General features: G+C 47.0%; 1 protein-coding gene across 10 annotated transcripts in view; it reads right to left on the bottom strand.

Annotated features, from left to right (window-relative positions):
* Positions 1-23,833, bottom strand: part of TDP1 (tyrosyl-DNA phosphodiesterase 1) — a 73,023-nt gene that overhangs the window by 29,780 nt on the left and 19,410 nt on the right. For 9 of the 10 annotated variants that reach the window (XM_027552707.1, XM_027552705.1, XM_027552704.1 and 6 more), the window contains 7 exons: positions 21,049-21,141; positions 15,952-16,119; positions 15,430-15,508; positions 12,664-12,846; positions 11,985-12,033; positions 10,350-10,416; positions 8,372-8,479 (listed from right to left, as the gene is read on the bottom strand). In XM_027552707.1, the coding sequence (XP_027408508.1) occupies positions 8,372-8,479; positions 10,350-10,416; positions 11,985-12,033; positions 12,664-12,846; positions 15,430-15,508; positions 15,952-16,119; positions 21,049-21,141 (747 nt within the window). Of the gene's footprint in view, positions 1-4,672; positions 4,796-8,371; positions 8,480-10,349; positions 10,417-11,984; positions 12,034-12,663; positions 12,847-15,429; positions 15,509-15,951; positions 16,120-21,048; positions 21,142-23,833 lie in introns of all 10 variants that reach the window. The other variant, XR_003512881.1, reaches the window with a different exon arrangement.

Here is a 23,833-nt window from a genome sequence, read left to right as displayed (position 1 = left end):
GTTGTCTCTGGTGCAGCCAAAAAAAAAAGAGCCCTGAAGATTTAAGCACTGGACCATGCCAAATCCTGGCACAGAAGGGATGGTCGGTGGATGGACTAGCAGAGGCAGGATGCACAAGGCGAGGGAAGATAGGCCTCAGGCCCCTCACAGCAGCCACAGTGTCGTCTGAGTGCACCAGCAGGGGCCACAACAGACAGCCATGGCAGAAACCGAAACCTCACTGCGGGAGGAGGGAGGCAAGGCTCTGGCAAAGCAATGGGAAGGAAGTCAGAGCATTCTGGGCTAAATGCCGGGAGAGAAGAGCTGGGGGGAGACACCTGCCTTAGCAGAGCGGGAGGCTGCTAACCAGGAGGAGGCAAGGTCTGGCACGGCGGTCTTCAGGGAACGAGGCTGCCACGAGCTTTTGAGTTGCATGTTCTCCCAAGCCTCAGCCAGCAGGGCCTCAACAGCTAGAACACGAGCTCCTTGCGGGCAGGGCCCACGCCCTGTCCAGCATCTGGCACCAGAGCCTAGCGCGGCGTCCGGCACAAAGGCACAGGCAGTCACACTGGACTCTCGGAGGAGTCCTACCTCTCTCGCCCTGCCCGCTGCGCCTCCTCGGGAATGTTAGTCAAGGCCTCTCTGCTTAGCTTTCCTAGCTCTAAAATGAGGATCTGAGCCCCTCGCTCCTCACTGGGAGGGTTCAGGGAGTGAGCACAGAGTCAGCACACGCGCACCTGCCGTCATCCGAGAGGCGTATTCTCTGGAGGCTGGTTCCTGCTGCAGGCCTCCCAGTCAGCGCCTCACCTCCAGCCACAGGCACCGCTCGTCACCAGCAGTGCTGGAGTTCGAGGGTCTAGAGACCCCAGGTTGGGGGTCCAAGCTTCCTCCCACCAGGGATAATGCGTTGAGAGACTTGCTCCCACGAGCATGGAAAGGGGCCTGCGCTGCCCTTGGTCTCCTCGCACCAGAGCACGAGAAAGCAAGGGGCCTGCGATGGCCTCTAACGCACAAAGAAGTCGCTTGCAGACGTTCGCACTCGAAACAGTCACTCGCAACAAAGTACATGAGGCATACCAACTAACACCAGGACCTTGGAGCCGCAGTGCCAGGGAACCAGATCCACTCCAGTGACGTCTAGGAATAATCTTTCTGTGACGTCCAATGTGATTTTTTTTTTAAAGCTCAAAGGAGGAAACAGACTATTAGATTCAGAATCAAAGGAACAGACATTAAAGAAGCACCTCACTACTGTGTGGAAAGGCAAAGGGGGCGAGTGCCCTTAACATTTCTTCAAAAAAGCCACAGCGGTTTTGTAGTCGAGCACTTGTCTTGTTTTCCCCTCAAGTGGCAGCACCAACATTTCTGCTCATCCTGTCGGTTGCTAGGCAACTGTGACAGCAATCCCGTTCTGCCCACCCACAATGCACAGCTTTCATAACTGTTCTCACTGGGGTTTGCCAAATACTCCTAGGCACTATCTTCTCAGCCAAGGCTGCTTCTTCAAGCTCATCTTCTTGCCTGCTTGGTCCTGTGGCAAAATTTAAACACTGTCTTTGTCATTATCTTCTGGTAATTTCCATAACAGGCTGCCCATCAAACATGGGATGATTTCACAGTAGCATCGAGAACTATAAATAGCTTTCCATAAAAGCAACCAGACAAAAGCCTGCCGATGTAACATTCTAATAACTTCAATCCAAAGTGCTAATTTTAAGTTTATTTGAACACATTCTTCTGGCTGAATATACTTGTGTTGCTTTTATAGAATAATTATGACTAGTCTTAAACTTAACCACACTGAGTTCAGAAAAGGCTTTATTTATCAAAAGTCTTTAGGTCACATATTACACATCCTTTTTTCATATAAACCAAACAGATAAAGTCTTGATAAGCTTTGCTGACTTCCTAGAGGTCTAATTAATATGACCTTAATAATAACACGTGGTTGTCAACAGCCAGTAAAAATTAAGCAGTTAACTCACACTTAACACCTCACACACTTTAATGGGTAACAGCCACATTTACTTCCTATCATTGTCCTCTGATCACTCCATAAGTCAGATAAAGGCCCAGATAAGAAATGATTTTTCCAAGATTTGAGTGGCAAGGCTAGTATGTGGCAATCCCAACTTAGGACATGGATCTTTGGACTCTGCTAAGTCACTTCAGTGGGGTCCGACTCTGTGTGACCCCATAGACGGCAGCCCACTAGGTTCCCCTGTCCCTGGGATTCTCCAGGCAAGAACACTGTGGAGTGGGGTGCCATTTCCTTCTCCACTTTGGACTCCACCTCGGGGCTATGTCCTCCATAGTATGATGGCTGACTGGATAATATCATCATCTGAGGTACTTGAATTTGAAAGGGTTGATGGGGTTAAAGCAAAGAAACCAGCAGTGGTGGTTTGAGGATGAGCAGGATGGCTGGGGAACGAGGAGAAGACAAATTCCCTCTGTACACCCCTGATCTGTGATATGTAGATATGATCTATTTGAACAGAAGTATTTTGTAAAGGTCTCTGATTCAAATATGCACTGGTCCCTACACATAACTGGGCTCAGTGTCAGATGCGTTAGATGCTGAGAATAAAGATAAGCAAGCCCCTGGCACAGGCTCTCAAGCAGCTCATAATAAACTGAGGCCAATAAACGCCCTCAAAACCAACAAGGAAGACGTACAAGGACCAGGCAGGAAGTGCTGTGTGTGCTCAGTCGTGCCTGACTCTTTGTGACCCCAGGGACTGTAGCCCACCAGGCGCCTGTACCCATGGGGTTTCCCAGGCAAGAACACTGGAGGAGGTTGCCATTTCCTCCTCTAGGGCATCTTCCTGACCCAGGGATTGAACCTGAGTCTCTTGAGTCTCCTGCACTGGCAGGTGGATTCTTTACCACTGCACCACCTGAGAAGCCTCACAAAAACACAAAGAAAAATAATGGCTCACGTCTGCTGAGCTAGAAGTGTCAAAGGGGACGATTTGAGAAAATCCTTAAAAATAAGCTTAAGAGTGCTGGACAGTACAGAAGGGAAAACACTCTTAAAACTTGAGAAGCTCAGAAAATGAGCGGCAGTTAGATGAAGAGGGACACCATCCATTCATTCACAATTTCCTGGGCCGCTGCAGACCAGGTACTGAACAGGCACTGTACTTATTGGTCTGAAAGAAACCACACGTATTTCACAAAATTACCAAGTGTCAGGAAGGGCATTCCAGTAGGAAAAATAGTATGGGACTTTCGAGCTCATTTTCTCTTAGAGCAGGACAAAAACAGATGGAGACAGGTCCATTCACAAAGAAACTTCATTAAAAGTGGTTTTAGGGGGGATTTTGGTGATGTGGCAACTATATAATACTAAAACATAACCTAGGCTCTATACATGCTTTCAGTCAGAACCCCAATCACAACACATCATGAAAGAGAGGGAAGGAAAAATCTGGTATTTGCGAATATAAAAGGATAAAGTAGAAGATGAAAAGTATATGAAAGCTAGTGTTTTCTTTAAGATTTCAGTCCCTGATTTCAAGCCGATTTCCGCATTTGTGAAATGTCAGTTGGGTAAAACCAAGTCTCTGTGACCAGGAAGCCAACATCCTCTATTACGATAGGCTAGCGATGGTAATGACCAGCGATCACTATGCACACTCTACAGGAAATATGTGAAATGCGTTGCTAAAGTGATGACGTTTTTTTTCTTGGGGTGGGGGTGGGGTGGGAGTTGTATCTTGTAGGATTCTGCTTACCTCTTAGAAGACTTATAACCGTAATTTTTAGCAACTCTATACACCCATGAGTGTGGGTCTCCAAAGCTATCGTGCTGCATGGTTAGAACCTCCCTCCAATCAAGTTGCCTCCTTTGGCTCCAAATCATGCTAGGGCTGCACTTCTCAAACAGCTTCTCGGGGAGCCTGAGGGTCAGTCTTGTGAGTATGCTCAAGGAGACTTTCCCTTGACTATGGAAAACAAACCTCAATTTGCAAAACAGGAAGAAATTATTTCAAGTCAAGGCTGGAGAAGCAGACGGATGAACCCAGCAGAGTAATGACTGAGGCCAGAGAAGGCAAGAATTGGAAGACGGCCTCCAAGACTCAGCCTCGCCCCTGGTGTACACTTCCCGTTTATCCCTGCCCCTGGAGTGTGAGTCAAGTGTGAATGTAATGGGATTTCATTCCCATGGTCAGGTCACTAATCCCTGCACCTCTGAGTTAATCAGAAGATTTGGGATGATCCTGGGCCTGAACTAATCAAGTGAAGCCTGGAAGGACGGACTGGGCCTTTCCTGGGGACTGAGATGCTCCTGCTGATTTTGTTTTTTTCTGTTTCCCTCCTGTTGATTTTGAAGAAGCAGTGAGCTACGCTGTGAACTCCTCATGGAGAAGACCACGTGGAGCGCACCAGAAGCAGCACTCAGAGCTGAGAGTAGCCAACAGCTCACAGTCACCAAGAAAGCAGAAGCCTCAGTCCTGCAGCCACAGGCAACGGATTCCGCCAACAACCAGCCATTGTAGAAGACGACCCTGAGCCTTAGAGGAGCGCGTAGCCTTGATCAACACTGTGATTCTGTGCAGAGGACCAGCCAACCCATGGCCAGACTCTTGCGCCACAGGAACTGCCAGATACTAAATCTGCAATTGCCTTCAACCACTTAGTCACAAGGTCCAGAACAGACACATGTCTGTTAAGAAATAATACTTACTAATGTGCCACAGAGGAAATTCTGGAGAGTGGCCAAAGGATGTGAGGGTGGCAGTGCTCTCATAAAATGTCTAGTTTCTCCAGGTGGCCATTTTACGGGCAGCACTTCTGTGGACGTGCAAACCTGGCTTATTAAAAGTCACATTATTAGAGTCAAATTCACACGGCTTATCGTCCATATTGCTTATTACTATTATACTTTTTTCTGAGAATATTGTTTTAATAAAAAGCACTTATTCATCCCAAGCATCAACATTAACAGGGAGTTTTAACAATAGATCAAAGTAGTAAAGTGTCAAGAAAAAAAAGTGAGGGGAGGAGTCAAATACATGCGGCTTTGGTGTTATTTATCTTTCGGGGAGGAATCAAATATATGCAGCTTTGGTATATTTATCTTTCACGACAATCCAAGTCTTAAAACATAACATATCTGCCCCTTGTGGATGGACTGCTGGATTTGCTGGCATTATCCCTTCATTTGGACTAGAATCCATGGTTCTCTGTGCAACCCCGCCTCATCGCTCTAAAACAGGAAAATGCAGGAAAGGAAAGAACAGTAGCGCTCATAAATCAGCTGTTCACAAAGTTCTGAACTTATTCTCAAAGGTGACAGCATCACCAGCAGGAGAGACGGCCTAGGGGGTATTTAGAGAGGCATGGGCGTCTGCATAGCTTTCGCCATGACATGGTGGTCAGTACGTGGGGGCCAGGCTACTTAGCACCCTAGAAAGAACACAACAGTCCTGCACAAAGCGTCCTCTTGACCAAACCCCCAGGAACTGCTCTGCCCTCCTATCCCACTCATTCCAGCAGCACGCATTCTGTTTCTCAAACACAAACCAGAATATTCCCAACTGTGCCTCTCTCTGGGAACGCTCCTCCCGGCTCTCCATCCACATGGCTCCCTTCCTTCCTTCAGGTCTCTGCTTAAATGTCGCTGCGTCAGTCAGGACTCCCTGATCTTCCCATTTAAGGAGCAGACTCCCTTCCTGACACAGGGATGGCACACGCCTGGGTTCCTGGACGCTTGCGGACCCTCTCTGTGCTTCAGTTCTCCCATTAGTAAAGGGGACGGACACAGCTCACCTGCAGGACTGTTACCAGGATTACATGAGTGTGTGTGTGTGTAGACGCTGCTTTTTTAGAGGAATGCCCGAAACTCAGCATAAGCACTGGGCTCCCCAGGTGGTGCTAGTGGTAAAGAACCCACCCGCCAACGCAGGAGACATAAGAGACGTGGATTCGAGCTCTGGGTCGGGAAGATCCCCTCACGAAGGAAATGGTAACCCATTCCAAGATTCTTGCCTGAAGAATCCCATGGACAGAAGAGCCTGGTGGGCTACAGTTCACTGGGATCACAAAGAGGTGGACACGACTGAGGCGACTTAACACTAAGCACCACGTGTTAGCTCTGAACATCTAAAAACAACTGAAACCAACTTGGAAATTAAACTTTTACCTAACTCACTATACTTACTGGCAAACTTCTTTCTGTGAGCTCATCGGGTGACAAAAGTTGACCTAAAATAATGTGAGGCTACTTGTAACCATGCTACGGATATTAAACACATGTTATATGTACTCACATTAAGCTCCAAATACTGAACTATATCTCGTCTCAAGGATTTTGAATAAAGGACTGTGCACCTAAATTATTCTTCTACTTTACTTTTCTCTGTAGCAACCATCATCATTTGACATATACAAATAAACTTGCTTTCTATGCAATTCTCACTACCATAAAGTCAGGACTGTGTGCTTTTATGGCACTCCCTGAACCTGGAGAAGCGCCTGCCACATAGTAGCTGCTCAGTAAACACATGTGGAAATGGTTAAATTTTACGATGTCAAAAATACAACGCAGAACACTGCTTAAGTAGAAGAAGACTGTTTCTGGAGGCCGGTGACCAGTTGTTCCGTAACTCGGGAGGGAAGGCTTGGGAAGCCGGAGGCGAGATGTTGAGTCCTGGTCTGCTCCTCCCTCCCGGGCACCAGCCCTCGGCGCCACTCTCCCCGACCATCCACACAGAGGCTCAAGGTGTCAAGAGAGTTCCAAAACATACTACGCACACGCTGACCTTCTGACTCCAACATCGCCCACAGACAATTCCACTTAACCTTCCCACCACAAGAGGCCAATCTAATCCAGCTGACCATTCTCCCAGCAAAACCAGTTTTATTTCTTGACTTCTCTAGAAGGTGACCGCCTCACACCTCCCTACTGGCCACACCCCAAACCCAGGACCCGTCTTCGAAGCACCTCCCAGTCACTTACGTGCAAAGTCCAGGCAGTGCTTCACTGGCACAGCCTCCACCCTGGCCTTCTGGCGAGCTGATGCTTTTGAATGCTTAATTTCTCTGGGCACCTGTTTCCCCAGAAAAAAACCCATGGTGCTAGACAAGACCACTTTTACCCAATAACTGATATGTTTCTCTATTTGTTTTGACCCTATTTTGAGAAAAAGCATTCTAAGTTAAGAGGATTTTCACCAAAGTTGGAAGAACAGCCTTCAAATTCAACATTCCTGCAAAGTGGCATGATTCCAGTAAGAGCCTTGCTGAGTATAAAAAAGTAACACGATGGGTAGAGTCCTAGTGCCCAAACTGGTAGAGAATCTGTCAGATCTGATTGAAGGGAATGTCATGGCACTTTACGCCTCAACACAGGGCAAAATAACGAGCTTTGTAATAAAGCGGCCCTTGGGGTGTACGATGGCCCGGCTCTCAGCACCACTTCCGAGGGCGGTGTTTTAGAATCAGAAGCAGACAGATTATTTCACTTAGCCCTACTGACTGATGATCAGAGTATACAGGGAGCGAAGGTCACACACAGCATCAGGATGTGAGACAACCAGAATCAACAGCCAGGTCTTTCTCCCTCAACTTAGTCACTTGGTTTTAATATTTAACACCAGACAGTTCCTGAACACACAGGTGGCTGACACGGAAACATAGTCTTTGAATGTCCAGGCCCCTTTGGAGAGGATCAAGGATCCACGCGATGCCTGAATTTGTGTTCTTGTTGGTTGACTTTGTAGAAGACTGGGCAGCACTGTGCCTTGGTTTCTCATCACTTTCATTCTAGGAACACTGGTTGTAACCTAGCTTTTGCAAGGGTGTTTTATTTACAGTGAAATCAGGGGAGTAATGAACAATTTTGCACTCACAAAGCAGCTAGGGCTTGAGCTCCAAGCCCACAGAGGGGCCACAAGCCCTCTATACCTCTGCTCTCCTTGGTACTTCCTGCCCCAGACGATGACTTCTCCTCCTAGGGCATCTATAGGGCACACCTCATACCCAGGCACCCCTCCTCGTCAGAGGCAGAAGTTTTTCTTTTTAAAGGCACACATTGCCTTTAAAAGAAGGGCACCAGTGCCCCTGGCCGTCCTCCACGGCCTCGGGGGCGGAGCTGGAACACACGTGACCGCGGCCTCGCGTGCCCTGGGTCCTTCTGTCCCCAGCACTGGGCTCTGTCGTGTACCTCTCACAAGGACCCCAAAGACAGCCACCACTTTCCCAAGAGGTGGACACGACTTAGCGGCTAAACAACAAATCACAAAGACACAAACACACGTACACATTTAAGAGAAAACGAAGGACGGTTCACAGAACCACTTTTTGGAAGTGCACTCAGTCCTCTTAACAGGAGTTGCAAATACATTTTAACAATTTTTCCCATCAAGAATATAAGAACTCGTACCTTGTGACAAGGAACCAAGCAATCTGACTGAAGTCTGGAGAGGGTCTCAGGTATGTCTTAATATGTGGCATGGCGTTGCTGCGGCCTGACGTGTCAGCTGACCACTTGCTAGCGATGGAAAAGGCACAAATCACTAGTCAGAAAACACAAACAGGTCATCACAGTCCTAATATGAGAGAACTGCATGAACAGCAAAATCCTGACGTAAAAAACAGTGAGTGCATTGTTCTCTGTGATATGACCTGAGAAAACGTCCTAAATTCTGTTGAGCTAACGGGATAACACATGTTCATTTTAGAATGTAGGCACGTAGGAAATACCACCTACAAAAAGCACTGGACACTGCAGGCCCTTGGTCCCCGTGCCTTGTTAGGAACACGCGTGTGCATATGCACACATGCTCTCATGCGTCTAACTGCGTGTGAGCACACCTCGTCTCTTTAAAAGTAGGAACTGTGTTCCCGGAGCACACTGCTGAGTGGGAAAGGCCCACCAAGTGCTTGCTGAGTGAACAAAATGCAAACTGGAAAAGATACAAACAGGATGAATATCAAAATGGAAGGCCGAAAAGCAGGGGGATCATTCAGAAATATCCCAAATGCAGATACTCATGTGTCTAAGCTTGGTTTCTAAGTTTCCAACATTTTTGGGACTAAGGTTTCATGGGAAAAAAAGACATATACCATGACGTAGGAATCCTCCCTTATGAATACAAGAGGATGGTCCCTCAAGAGAACTGACTGAAAGAGTAAAATTGGGATTTGGCAGAGTCATTATTAGATTATGAAATTCACTTGTGGGGCTTCCCTGGTGGTCCAGGGAACAATCCACCTGCCAACGCAGGGGACACAGGTTTGATCCCTGCTGTGGGAAGACCCCACATGCCATGAGGCAACGGAGCCCGTGCGCCAAACCATCGCACCTTTGAGCCACAACCATTGAGCCCTCAAGCTGCAGCTACTGGTGCGCCCCAGAGTTGGGTTTCGCAACAAAGAGCCACCACAATGAGAAGCCCATGCACCGCAATTAGAGAGTAGCCCCCCTCTCCGCAACGAGAAAGGAAGCCTGCTTGTGGCAACAGAGACCCAGGGCGGCCGATAAATAAATGAATAAAAGTTAAAAACAGAAAAACAAAATTTGCTTGTAAGAACACAGTACTCAAAGGAGCTCAATTTGAAGAAATGTCCTCTGCAAAATAAAATCAAACACCTCCAAAGAAAGCATTACAGAAAGGCTCCAGGATGACATGCTGAATTACACTGAAAGCTCTTTTTCTTTCTTTTGGCCATGCCGCGGGCAGCTTGCAGGATCTTAGTCCTCTGACTAGGGACTGAGCCCAGGCCCTTGGCAGTGAAAGCAAGGAGTTCTAACCACTGGAGCGGCAGAGAATTCCCAGACTAAAGCTATGGAAAGGTAATCTACCTTCGTTTCTGGTTCCAGCTTAAGTATATGTCTGTTGAAGCCAGAATGAGACTGCAGCTAGCCGAGAACATGCAGGGTGGGCGGCGGAAAGGACGCAGAGCATCCCTTCAGCCTGAGCGTTCGCCCGCTGGCTGGGCCGTGCAGCTAGCCAAGGCTGCCGTGTGCCCCGGAGAAGGGGCGTGGGTTCTCCCCTCAGAAGCCTGCAGCTTCCCAGTGCATGAATGTGTACACAGAGGATGGCATATTTTGGAAATATGAACTGAAACGCTGCTTATGTAAATTCTCAATTTCCCAACATGTTCTTCCATTTATCCTTTTTCTTTGGATGCCAATATTTAAACAGGAAACTCAGAGAGATAAATTAGACTCTGGTATTAAAAACCAATTCCAAGAAATGTCTAGAACTTTAAGGGATTTCTATCACTAACATAAATAGATTAAAAATACAGCCATATTATGTAAAGCTCTTTTTTTTTTTTTTTTAAAGAAAATCAGACAGACAACATTCTTATTTTACTTGAAAGAAGCAACAGCGCCTTCTAACCGGATTACTTACTGAAAATAGGAATGAAGCCAATTCTGTTTCTCCGCCGTCTGGATGCTATAGGGAAGAGAGCCCCCAGCTTTTAAAACAAGAGAAACAAAGTAAACAAATAAAGATTACTGACTGCAACCTGAGGACCCTCATTAGGAAAATCTATACACAGTGCTTAAAGAAGCACCACTTATCCCGCCTCACGGAACAGCTCTCTGAAAGGAAGCACGCACACCTGCATTCGCTGTGCTCTCTCAGTGGGGTTTCCTTTCTTAGACGTGCGCAGTGTTAGCTGCTTAGTCGTGTCCAACTCTTGCCCACCAGGCAACTCGTAGCCCACCAGGCTCTTCTGTCCATGGGATTCTTCAGGCAAGAATACTGGATGGGGCTGCCATTTCCTTCTTAGGGTGCACATCAAATAGTAAATGTTAACTATTGCAATAGAAGACGGTATTTAACCATTGGAGGGGTGGTGGTGGTACGTTAACATCTGTAACAGCACAGACTGGAAATGTCAGGAGAGACCAGAGATGAGCCCTGGCCCAGCCTGCTGCCCTCGCGCAGGTGGGACACCCTGAGGACACACTTTGCGAGACGAGGGCTCCTGCGTCTTTTTTTGGGCCCAAGACCAGGACGCTTGGGAGAGGGGAGACTGGGATGAAAGCCTGGTTGTCCTGCCTCCTTCACTTTTACATTGATATTGCCAAAGAGACTCTGTCCTAGCTACACAGATTCTTACAAATGCAAAAACCAAGGATCACTAAAATAAAATGTTCAGTAAACCATTACGTTTTAAAAAATGAATCCTAAATGCCATAGTCCCACAGAGAGAATAAAGATACAGTTCCAAGTGGAAACACAATTAGAAGCCAGTATCCTTGCCTGGAGAATCCCATGGACAGAGGAGCCTGGTGGGCTACAGTTCATGGGGTCACAAAGAGTCAGACATGACTGAAGCAACTTAGCACACACGTATACCCTGTTCGGGATTTTGGTTAATACCGTCTGAAAACACTACCTGGGGGTTGTTGAATTCCAAACAAGTGCCCAGCACTGACATAAGGGAACTAGAGGACAAGACTGAAAGGTGTCTACAAAACAGTCCTGGAGTTTACAGATGAAGCCCTTGAGAGACTAGCTATATCAACTAAATTATATCACACCAAAGATTTCATCTCAGTATTAGGCCTCCGTTCCAGACCCTCAATTTGACCTGTATCGGGGAGTCAAATCTGGAAGAACCACATAGTACTTTAGGCCGGGGGTACGTTGGGGGAGAGGCGTTAGAAAAAGGCACAGCGTGGGGCTGTGGCGGAAGCTGGTTTTATCTGGATGTCTTATCCGGACAACCACTGGTGGCAGAGGGGAGAACACTCTTTCTCGTAAAAGTACCCAACACTCAGGGCTACTGTGAGGGTTAAACAGCACCCAAATTGCTCAGCTGCATGGCATCATCTTTAGAACACAGCACCACCCAATATTACCTACTTTAAAGATCCTCATCCAGTTAAGAGAGAATAATCTCCAAATTTCTCATCAATACCTTTCTGACCTCAAGGAGGAAGGCATTCTTATCACTTGTTTTAAAAAGTTTACCAGGGTATTTGTGAAATGTACACACAAAAACACAATCGGGACAGTCTTCCCAACAATTACCTGGATATCCTTCTAAGCTGGTGCGCACGTTTTCCACTGAAGGATAGATCTAAAAATAAAAACAACAACACTTAGAATGTACAATGTTCAAGAAACTATCTATGTGTGTTAAAAGGAAAGAAGTTTAGTTTTTACCAAGATGAAAATCTCTATTAGAAATAATACTTCAAGACTTAGAAAACGTGCTTTAAATTTTAAAAAGTTCCCATCTTATTGAAAACTGTTGAACTTCTAGTCATTAAACTACAGAAAGCATTTATAGTCAATGAAAGAAAATTACATTTCAATGAGTACTTTCTCCTCTGAAACACCAAGAGAAAAACTTAACTGAATGTAAAATTAATTCTTACTTCAAATGTCTCTAAATAATTAATAATGCCTGTAATTCTGCTGGCAATGCTTTATCAAAAATTTTTGCCTTGGCTTGACCACCTAAAGGAAAGAATGGGGAATCTGCAGGCTAGTCTGTGGCTGAGCCAGAGCTTGGACAAAACCAGTGGCCCCGGCAGCAGACGCTATTAGGAAACTTGCTCACAAACGGCAGTGCCACCGCGCTGCATTCAGCGTCTTCCATCCCCCACCCACAGAACGAAACCCCTTTCTGTGGAAGGAGGACAGACCTGACTCTTCTCCTGGACCAGAGGCTGAGAACAGTGACCTCAGGGAGGAGGGCACTCACCAGATGGAGACGAGCAGCACTTCCTAGGGTCCTGCTCTCCTTGCCCAGGGTCACCAGGCTCTCTTTAAACTCAGAACACAACCATTTTGATTCGTCTGCCCCCATGGAGCCAATGCTGGAGAACTGACCTATGACCGGCCAAGACTCTGCTTTCGGCATGGGTGAGGCGTGCTCTTTTAGAAGCTGTGAGAGAACAAAAACGAAAGCTACTCAGTCCGACCACATGGAGAGAAAAGCCGTGACAGCTCAGAACATGGTTTTCTGTCCTCGGATCGCCGACTTCACAAGGAAATGCTGAAAATGGTTAATGCTCAGTTTCATGCCCACGTACAGCTTTTCTTCTTTGGGAAAAGTTTTGTTTTTAAACTTTTGCTGGCGTACAGCTGCTATGCCATGCTGTGTTAGCGTCAGGTGCACTGCAGAGGGGGTCAGTTACACACACATCCACTCTTTTTTAGATTCTTTTCCCCACAGAGGTCACTAGAGCACTGACTAGAGCTCCCTGTGCTATACAGTAGGGTCCCTATTAGTTATCCGTTTTATATATAGTAGTGTATACATGTTAATCCTTTGGGAAATGTTTTTAAATACCGAAAATATTAATGGAGTAAGTTGACAAAAGTATTTCTCTTCCAAAATTCTTTGATTTGTACTTAAACATATTTTAAAAAAATGACCCATTTTAGTAGCAATGTCAGACAAACTAGCAACCTGCCATATGAGATTAGCCTTCTGCCTCGAAATTCCAAAGGTTTAATACACTGAAATAAAACCTAGAAGGTCAAACTGTATTTTGACTCTTATCATTTGAAAAAGGCTTGGGCTCTGGGCAGCTGTGATGCTCTATAAATGAAAGAGAATATATTTAAATATGGATACACACCACCTTAAGCCCTGGGTAAGACTGACCTGCATTTCCTGCTTTGTTTGATATTTATGCAAAGCTGCAGAAACAAGTCAGAAAACACTTGAGAATTTTCTCTCTTTAAACCTGTGCCGAGCGCCTTCCTAGAGGCTGGAGACAGCAATAAAAATAAGCCACAGTTCCTGTTCCAGTGGAGCTCATAATCTGACAGATGCATTGTTCAGGGTGATATGCGTTAATTCTCCTTACCACTGAGTAGGCATTAATACTTATAAACACACTTCCCCACAGAGCACAAACAGTTCTCAACTTCCACCCTGGGTGCAGCATGGGGTAGGAAGCAGGACTGAGCCGACAATCACAAGACTCGGCTACTATTCTGGGTTCAGCCCTTGATCAGCCACCGGACCGTGGCCCAAGTCCTGGGCTTCTCTTCCCCAGCAGCGGGGCAGACTTCTGATCACGCCCCGTCTTTACTGGAAGACAGCTGTGATGCAACACAAGCTCCTGACTGTGCAAAGGGGTTGCAAACTCAGATAAGAGGCTACTCCGCTTCAGTAAGACAGGCATCCTGCACAAGTATGTGTGATCACCTGGCCTTTCTGAACCACCAGTCCACAAGCTAAACCCCACAAGTGCTGACTGAACAATCACCCCTCCTTTCCTCATTCAATCTCTACATGATTCTGTGAGGGAAGTACTGTCATTATGCCCGTTTTACAGATGTCAAGAGGGTGGGAGCAAGTCAAAGTCACACGGCTTGTAACCGGGTCAGGATTTGGCTCCTGCTGTGGGTATCAACTCACAAAGCTGTGCACTTATCCAGCATGTGGGCTTCCCTGGTGGCTCAGTTGATGAAGAATCCACCAGCAATGCAGGAGACCCAGGTTCAATTCCTGGGTCAGGAAGATCTGCTGGAGAAGGGATAGGCTACCCACTCCAGTATTCTTGGGCTTCCCTTGTGGCTCAGCTGGTAAAGAATCCGCCTGCAATGCGGGAGACCTGGGTTGGATCCCTGGGTTGGGAAGATCCCTGGAGAAGGGAAAGGCTACTCACTCCAGTATTCTGGCCTGGAGAATTCCATGGACTGTATAGACTATGGGGTTGTAAAGAGTCAGACACGACTGAGCGACTTGAACCATCCAGCCTATGGGACTCCCCTACTCCTGAGTTCAAGACAGAAGGATGGTGGTGTTGAGACCCTGCCTGCTTTCAGCTGTGGTCTCTCTTAAAAACAGGAAATTAAAAACTGTCATCAGCCAAGGGGAATTCTCACACAGCATCAATAGTCTATGGAAAAAGAGGGGCTTTTAAGAAATCGTGTTGGGAATTTACTAAGGTAAACTGACTCCTAGAGAGAGAGAGGAAACTTGAAGCTTTAACCTGCTGCTTGCTTTATTTTGTTAAAGACCTTTCTTGGCTTATTTTCATACCAGCAGCAAATGCCATTCTCATAATTACAACTTCTAGGGCGTTGGTTTAGCAAACAAAACACATCACAGCTCCGTTGTGGTCTTTGCTCAACACTGTTTTCTGTTCTTTGATGAATCTGTGTGAAAAATCCTTGACGTTAAATTAAAAAATCCTTCACGTGCTGAGCAAAAACTACTTGTATAAATACAAAGCCTCTAATAATCTTTATTACAAGAAATTAAAAAACTAAAAATCGTCCCTATGCTTTTGCCATTTAGCTCTGTTAACTCTGCACCTATAAACGAGGCAAAATGTTAAAATGCAAGTAATTAATGGAAACTATAATTAGATAATCAATTTCAAGTGCCTAATGCTTGCCTAGAGTTGTGCTAGAGATATTATAAAGCTGCTTTCAAAACAGACCAGTTATAAATGAAATAGGAGTGAACATACAATAAAATTTTTTTAAATAGTAAAAATTTTATTACCTTCCTAAGCCTGAAATGTCCCCAATTATCTTTCTGATTTCCTTGAAAGCGTCCCGGGGTTGAGGCAATAAGGTAAACACTGCAATGATACAAAATACACGTCAGAGAACATGGTGACGTGTGGACCTCAGCACACACAAACCCCGACAGTAAGCAGGAAATGTTCCGAGAGCCAGCCCGCTTTCTTGAGATGCCTCCTCCGAGGAGTTAACTGACACTTAAATAACTTTCAAGCACCCTGTGCGACCCCCACAGGGTGGAAGTCAAAGAACTCGGTGACTTTTAGAGCAGGCACTCCAGTGGGGACTCAGGTGAGTGGGGAGAGCCCCGCGCCTCCACCCCAGCACCTGAGGGCCAGAAGGTGCCGAGAGGGACGGGCCCCGCTCTCCCACGTCTCTGAAGGACACGTGTCCCTGAAGGACAGTCCAACGTCCCTCCAGCACCCGCCAGGCCCCTGCGCCCCACATCTCGTGTGGTCCTCGGGGTGCTCCCCGAGCTGCTACGAGGCCACGTTTACCCTACTTTGTTTCTGAGAGGTCGTGCTCCTGGATGGTGTCTATCCACTCCTTGAGAGGGGCGGCGTTATAAGCTGCCAGGTAGCTGATGAGGTCAGCTTTGAAGTTTGTGGCCGATTCTCCAGATCCGTGGGTCCCGTGGACGATTCTGGGGTACAAGGGGCTCAACCATATTCTGGAATGGAAAAAGAGAACCACCTTGAACCATCAGGAGCAGAGCTGATCACAGTGCTGTCTCTAATCAGGCACTCACTCTAGGAGGTGAATTCTCACTACCTCTCCACCTGCTGGTAAGGCCACCCTTGTGTGTGTGAGTGCTAAGTCACTTTAGTTATTTCCGACTCTGTGACCCTGTGGACTGTAGCCCGCCAGACTCCTCTGTCCATGGGGTTCTCCAGGCAAGAACGCTGCAGTGGATCTGCATGCCCTTCTCCAGGGGATTTTCCAAGCCAGGGATTGAACCCGTGTTTCTTAGGTGTCCTGCATCTTTACCACTAGCACCACCCGGGATGCCCAGGGTCACCCTTATGAAACATAGAGCAAAGATGGCTGCACCACTCCAGTGGTTCTCAGCATACCCAGAATTAGTTTCGAAATACTTACCATGAATTTTAGACCCAGGAAGGCCTGGCCTCTGCCTGCCTCTCCCAACTCGACCCCTCCACGCTCCCCCATTCACCCACTCACCCTGCTTATTCGCTCTCTTACCTTCTCAGCTCTACACTGCTTTTTTTCCCCCAATATTTATTTGGCCATGCTGGGTCTTAGTTGCAACATGTGGGATTTTTAGTTGTGGCATGCGAACTCCCAGTTGCAGCATGTGGGATCTAGTTTCCTGACCAGGAATCGGGCCCCCTGCATTGGGAATGTGGAGTTACAGCCACCAGACCACCAGGTAAGTCACTACACTGCTTTCAAAGACTTGATGACAACAGTTTTACTCCTAACTGCTTATAGCAACTCCACATAGTGGTAACCCCAGCAAGTTTCTGCCCAAAAGTATGTCAATGCAGTTCTTTAGCCAAGTGGAAAATAAAAGTTATCCTATTAAGAAAAAAATGTATGTGCAAATATGTTTTCAATAAACAAACTCATCCCATATCTGGTGTCTGGAATGAGGTATAGTCTACGTTTAGTTATACTACATTAACACTAACCTCAGGCTTTCAAATAAATTGGTAAAAACACTTTAATGACATCTCTAACTTCATCGATTCTTTGCCAGTGTACTTTGCTAAAACCTCTATGTCCTACCCACGAGTGGCAAACGACCACATCTAAACCCAGTCCTTCTGTGAACTGGCCCCTCGTAGATTACAGAGAAATATGGCTTCAAAGCTCTTGTGCAGCTCCTTCAGCTGCAAAACCAGGTCAGCAGTCCTATCTCACAAAGATGCCCACGAGGTAATGAACAGGGCCCAACAGAAAGCAGCCTCAGCAGGCAGGAGCTGCATCTGCCGGTCTCCCCTGCTCTGGCTCCTCCCGCCACAGTCCTGCCCAGGAAACCATAACAGAAACTGCCCGTTCCTCTCTCGCTGGTGGCCCTCAAAGGAGACCGAGAGGCAGGTCGTCAGAACCTCGAGAGTCCTGGCTGGGCGTCTCCTGAGCTCTGAATGCATCCCCAGCAGGCTGGCCTGTCACACCTTCCTTCCCCACATCAAGGAGACCCCTCGTCAACCATAGATTGGCACCTGCCCTCTACATCTACAAGCATTAAATCATGTGCAGCCGTCTTTCAACGTCCCTGAAAGAAGGTCAGGGTGGAAAGCAAAAACGAGACACCATGTGCTGGGGACGGAAAACTGGCAGACCAGGCCTTCAGAGAGTCAGATATTTTCAGGAGCCGATTTTAAGAGCCTAATTCTTATATCTCCTTGAACCTAGAAAAGCACTAAAATCCTTCACGGTGACACCTGCTTCTCATGAGTAGCAGTAACCTTCATGAAACTAGCATAAACCTTCTGCTAAAAATGTGCTGACGGCATGCACATATTCACCAAAAGCACACGTATACTGACTTCCCCCTGCCTCTGGAGCAGCTTCTGACGAGCTATCTGAAATGCGTCTCCCAGACTATAGTCCTCATTCTGCCCCAAATAAAACTTGACTCACAGCTCTCACAGTGTGCATTTTTTAAAGTCAACACCTTGCACAATGGGTAACGCGTGAGACCAGGAGAGGAGCCCAGGTTCTGCACCGGGATCCGCAGCTACCTGGCCGTGTCACCCTGGGCAAGCTTGGTGGCCTCTCTGCGCCTCCCTCGGCTCCTGCGTGTACCGTGGCCGTGTTGGGAGGGATGGATGGGGGCAGTCTCTCCTCCCCACAGCAACTCGGGGCTGCAGGATGAGGGGGGCTCTTCCTGGATAAGAGGGTCACTCACAAGAACGGTCCTGGAGGAGGAACACGACAGACGACGACTTTCCAACCAGGACATCGAGATGTGAGACGTCTTTACCATTTGACAAAATAAAGAAACCTCGGGCCAGATAATTTTAAATTAAGACATGAACAGGTGGATCAAGAAGCAGGTGAAAAGGACGGATGGAATACCTTTAGGAGAGGAAAGAATCCACAGGCCCATGATAGGCAGACTATGAAATAAGATTATACAAAATAACTTTTAAAAATATTCGAATAAAATTATAACCCACGACATGAAACTGTAAAGTATCAGAGTAGAATGTAGACTAACAGTACCCCCTTTCCTAGGGGGCCAGCAGAGGGAAGTTGGAAGGAGATTTTATACCACTTGTACTTTGAGTTTTGAACCATGTGAAGCTACACCTAGTCAATACATTTTTAAAAAATTAAGTGTTTTTAAATAAAGGAAAAAAATGAACACCTAAGCCCTTTACCTTTAATCCCTTCCCCACAGCAGCCAAGTCAAAGACGCCTAAGGAAGCAGGGCTGCCTCTACACTCCAGAAGAAGCCGAGAGCCGTGGGTGGGATTCTTTGAGCCACAGGAGACTCAGAGTCAACCTGACAAATCCTTTTCGTTATTGTTCCTCTAAGGACGAGCTATGTCAATCTCATTTCCTTTTTAGATGGGGCTACAGATGAGTCACGGTCCCAAAGCTCAACTGGCAGCTTAGAAGCTTGAGGGCAGCAGCAGACCTTGTCACCCGGAAGCTCAGTGATCAGGAGCCCAGCAGCCAAGGCTCTTAGGGACCGTCCGCCCCACCCCCATCAGCACAGGGTGGTTTGCAAGTGCAGCTTGAACGGGAAGCGGGAGCGTGTCTGTAGGAAAAGCGCCAGGCAGGGCGACAGGGGCTTGCACGCCCGCTCTGGTGGGGAAGCAGAGTGAAGAGGGACAAGAGACCCCTGGCGTGAGAAAAGACTGCCTTTCACATTCAGAAGGGCTGTGTGATAGCAGAGGCGACTGGGGCTGGGCAGCCCACCCAGGCTCAGCAGGTCCAGAGGACGGCAGCTGGGAGGCTCACTGTCTCGGCTCAATTCAGGGTGCAATGCAGGCTCAGTGAGAGCCCTGCATGAGTGCTCTAGCCCAGGCTGGGTGATGAAGGGGAAAATGCGTGAACCCCAAAAGGGTGCTTCTTCTAACACCGGCAGGCAGAGACATGCAGAACGGCTTCTGCAATCAAGGGAACGGAGACCAAGGCTGGCTGTAAGGAGGGCTTCCTGGGAAGGAGAATGAGGGTGAGATGCAACTCGAACAAGTCCCTAAATGCCTAAGGATGCACCCTACCTTCCCCAAGAGATCGAAAACTAGATCTAGTGAACACGCACCACGGACAAGGGTTAGTAACTTAAAAAACAGCATGAAAAACCTTTGCATTCAATCCTTTCAGAGATTTATGATCATATTACAGGCTCTGAAAAGACAGCAGTTTAGAATGTTTTATGGGAAACCAAACTGATTGGAGGTAAAGGGATATATATATATTTTTTTAGTTCTATCAGTTTATTGCTACCAACCCACCTCCCTCTACCCTCATGCACACGTGCTCAGTCACATGTGCCCATGGACTGCAGCCCGCCAGGCTCCTCTGTCCATGGACTTTTCCAGGCAAGAATACTGGAGTGGGTTGCCGTTTCCTTCTCCATAAAGGGGTATTTTTAGCATACAACCAACCCCTGAGTTTTCCTTTGATGTCTAGGGGGAATGCTCAGGTACAGGTGGGTGTGGGGGTGAGTGAGGGCCAAGAAAGTTATCAGGAGGCTCTTATTGGGAAATAATACGTTTGGCCCTTCCATTTTTTAATCCTCTTCCTGCCTCAGATCCTTAGACCTACTCGGCAAGAGAATATATGGATGACTCCATTTTTGTAAAAAACAGGAAAAAAACTACAGCATATAAATTTTATGTATTGGTATGTTTACAGGAAAAAATGGAAGCAGTGACAGACTTTATTTTCTTGGGCTCCAAAATCACTGTGAACAGTGACTGCAGCCGTGAAATTAAAAGACGCTCTCTGGAGAAAAGCTAAGACAAACCTAGACAGCATATTAAAAAGCAGAGACATCACTTTGCCAACAAAGGTCCATACAGTCAAAGCTATGGTTTTTCCAGCAGTCAGGTATGGGTGTGGCCATAAAGAAGGATGAGCACGAAGAACTGATGCTTTTGAACTGTGGTGTTGGAGAAGACTCTTGAGAAGTCCCTTGGACTGCAAGGAGAACCAACTAGTCCATCCTAAAAGAAATCAACCCTGAATGTTAGTGGAAGGACTTATGCTGGAGCTGAAACTCCAATACTTTGGCCATCTGATGCGAAGAGCCAACTTACTGTAAAGACCCTGATGCTGGGAAAGACTGAGGACGGGAAGAGAAGGGGCAACAGCGGATGAGATCGTTGGATGGCATCATCAACTCAACGGACATGAGTCTGAGCAAACTCAGGAAGATAGTGAAGGACGGGGGGCCTGGTGTGCTGCAGTCCATGGAGTCACAAAGAGTCGGACGTTACTTAGCAACTGAACAACAACATTTACAGGTATAAACAGACACGTGTGGACGATCATGGGCTAAATGGTTAACATCAGTTACCACAAGGGAGGCAGTATCACTTTTTTGCATGCATCTCTTTTCTATGCCATAATTCTGGTTTTCTCCCTCCCACCATGAAACAAACAGAGCCCTACAAACCCCTGTGTTTTCTGGTGCCAGTCCTCGCGGATGAGGTTGGACGTGTGTATGACGACCCGGAGGCCTTCCTCATACAGCAGAAGCATCATTTTCCTTTAAAAACAGAAAAAGGAACAAGCAGCGTTAAGAGTACTCTCGAAACACCTTTCCGGCACAAACGCAACAGGTAAGAGAACTCTCACATCACCCAGACTGCAAAGTTTATAGTCTCCGTTTCTTCCAGACATTCTCAACGTCTGCTCGAGTGACAGGCAGAAAGCCACCTTCCAAGACGCTCGGAGTGCTGGATGACTGAAACGAACCTATGCTCCATCCCGCCCATGTGGCCAGTCCTGGCACTGAAAACCCCTCCCGCTCCATTCTGGCCCTTATCATCGACTCCGCATCGCCCGTCACTATGAGGGACAAGAGCAACCTGCTCACTCAGTGTTTCCAGGGTCTGGTCACTCCCTTGTGCTGCGCTGTGGCTACCTAGCATTAAAACCAAACAAAAGACTGCAACAGAGCAAACCAGAAACTCAAGAGAACATTGCGTGCAGGTAAGAGCTGGCTCATGAGACTCTGGTTTCAGCACTTTCGGTGTGGATGTGTGCAGCAGGCTGAAATAAATACACTTCCCACTCTGGGCTGCAGTTTAAGTTTGAAAGATGCTTCATTTTCAAGAGACTGATCTTTTTTTCCTTCAGGCAAGGCTTTATTGGGGCCCCTGCAACAGCAGAGGGGAGTGAGAACAAGTAACCACTTATCTTTCCTCACACTCCAGACACCAGACTCGTCAGCAGCCTGAACCTGGGCTGGAGGTGAGTCTTGCCTTTTATCCCTCGACTCAAACCAGCTCTGAGAGTCATTCCTCTCAGATGGGGCTTCCCCACTCATCAGAGTATTTCTCTTAGTTGAATTCCAGTGAGGGGAGGGGAAGAGCACACAGACAGGAGGTTCCCATCTGAGGCTGGAAGACCTAGGCACCTCTGCTCATCATTGGAGGCCGTCTGACCCCACACGTCACTCTGTGTCCCTCAGCCTCAGTTCCTCACTTGCAACATGAAGGATCGATCATCCGTTCACTTTACAGGGCTGCTGTGATAATGAAACGCAACACGTGTTTTGCTTAACTTAAAGCGTTCCGTGTGTGTGTTCCCTCTATGCTTCAACGCCCTGCTTTACTTCATCATCTGTTAGGAGATAAGTCTTGGCCTCTCGATGGTTTTCTAATTATTTCAGGAACCTAAATTCTCTCCCCCACACCCAGCTAGAGATTTACTCAAGGCAATAACTCTGCTTTATTTCCACTGAGGCCAAAATGCTACTTAATGTTTACTGATGGAAGTCAGTTTACACCTGGGGAAAAAAAAACGAACCACTCGAAAACCAACAACCCGAATACTATTCAGATAGAATGGAATTAGCATTAAAAACATACAAAAGCAGATAAAACAGAGAATAAGATTTAGCTCTTGCCAAAAAAAAAAAGAATTTAAGCTGGCAAACAGTAAATTAATGCAAAGCTGGAGAAAGACAGCTGTTGAGACAATCTGCTTCCCACTTATGAGATGTGCTCCCTGAAACCTCAACAAATTTACATACACAGTCACCAAATTAGTAGCTAGTTGTAATTAACAGTAAGCCAGTTATAAATTCATGATGTAAGTTTTACAAATATTTCCATTAGCCAAGGCATCATTTATAGGGAAATCCACACACTAATGTCAGTGAATCCTATTAAACTGCACCGAGAACTGCTCTAAGGGGACCCATCTTTTCATAGACCAAGTGGCGTGTCCCAAGAAGGTCAGAGTTAAAAACGGATAAAAACACAAAATGAGGTCTCCCTGGAGGAATGCTGACCTGCATATTATCTAGTAAGCTGTGTAGGGAGCAAAAGCGATGTTTCTCACATTTGAAGCTGTTCCCTAACAGGGGAAAGCAAGCTAATATCTGTGGAGCATTTATTAAAAGACGCTTGCTCCTTGGAAGGAAAACTATGACAAACCTAGACATATTAAAAAGCAGAGACATCACTTTGCCAACAAAGGTCCACCTAGTCAAAGCTATGGTTTTTCCAGTGGTCATGTATGAATGTGAGAGTTGGACCATAAAGAAGGCTGAGCGCCTAAGAATTGATGCTTTTGAACTGTGGTGTTGGAGAAGACTCTTGAGAGTCCCTTGGACTGCAAGGAGATCAAACCAGTCAATCCTAAAGGAAATTAGTCCTGAGTGTTCATTGGAAGGACTGATGTTGAAGTTGAAGCTCCAATACTTTGGTCACCTGTTGCAAAGAACTGACTCATTGGAAAAAACCCTGATGCTGGCAAAGATTGAAGGTGGGAGAAGGGGATGACAGAGGATGAGAAGGTTGGATGGCATCACCAACTCAACAGACATGAATTTGAGCAAACTCCAGAAGACAGTGGAGGACAGAGGGGCCTGGCATGATGCAGTCCATGGGGTTACAAACAGTTGAACACAACTTAGTGATTGAACAACAGCAATTTATGTGCCAGGCACCTAATGCTAGCACGCTAAGCCCCACCTAATCCAGAGGAGGCACTGCCATTCCCACTTCATAATGCAAGTGCAGACGCCGTGGCTGGGCGAGGCCACGAGCACCATCCCGGGTCCCACGTGAACCAGAAGCAGCGGGTACTGGGATCACACGTCTTGCACGCAGCGTTCCTTGGGCACGGCTTCCCCAGTGGGGGGCGGGCAGCAGCTACTTCCCGTTTCTGGGCACGGGCAGGTGGGGCTGGGTCCAGGCAGCCCAAGTGAGAGAGGGGAGCACATCCCA

This window comes from Bos indicus x Bos taurus, chromosome 10, assembly GCF_003369695.1.
Source record: "Bos indicus x Bos taurus breed Angus x Brahman F1 hybrid chromosome 10, Bos_hybrid_MaternalHap_v2.0, whole genome shotgun sequence".
In the NCBI taxonomy this organism is placed as follows: domain Eukaryota; kingdom Metazoa; phylum Chordata; class Mammalia; order Artiodactyla; family Bovidae; genus Bos; species Bos indicus x Bos taurus.
This window is presented reverse-complemented; position numbering and strand designations above follow the sequence as displayed.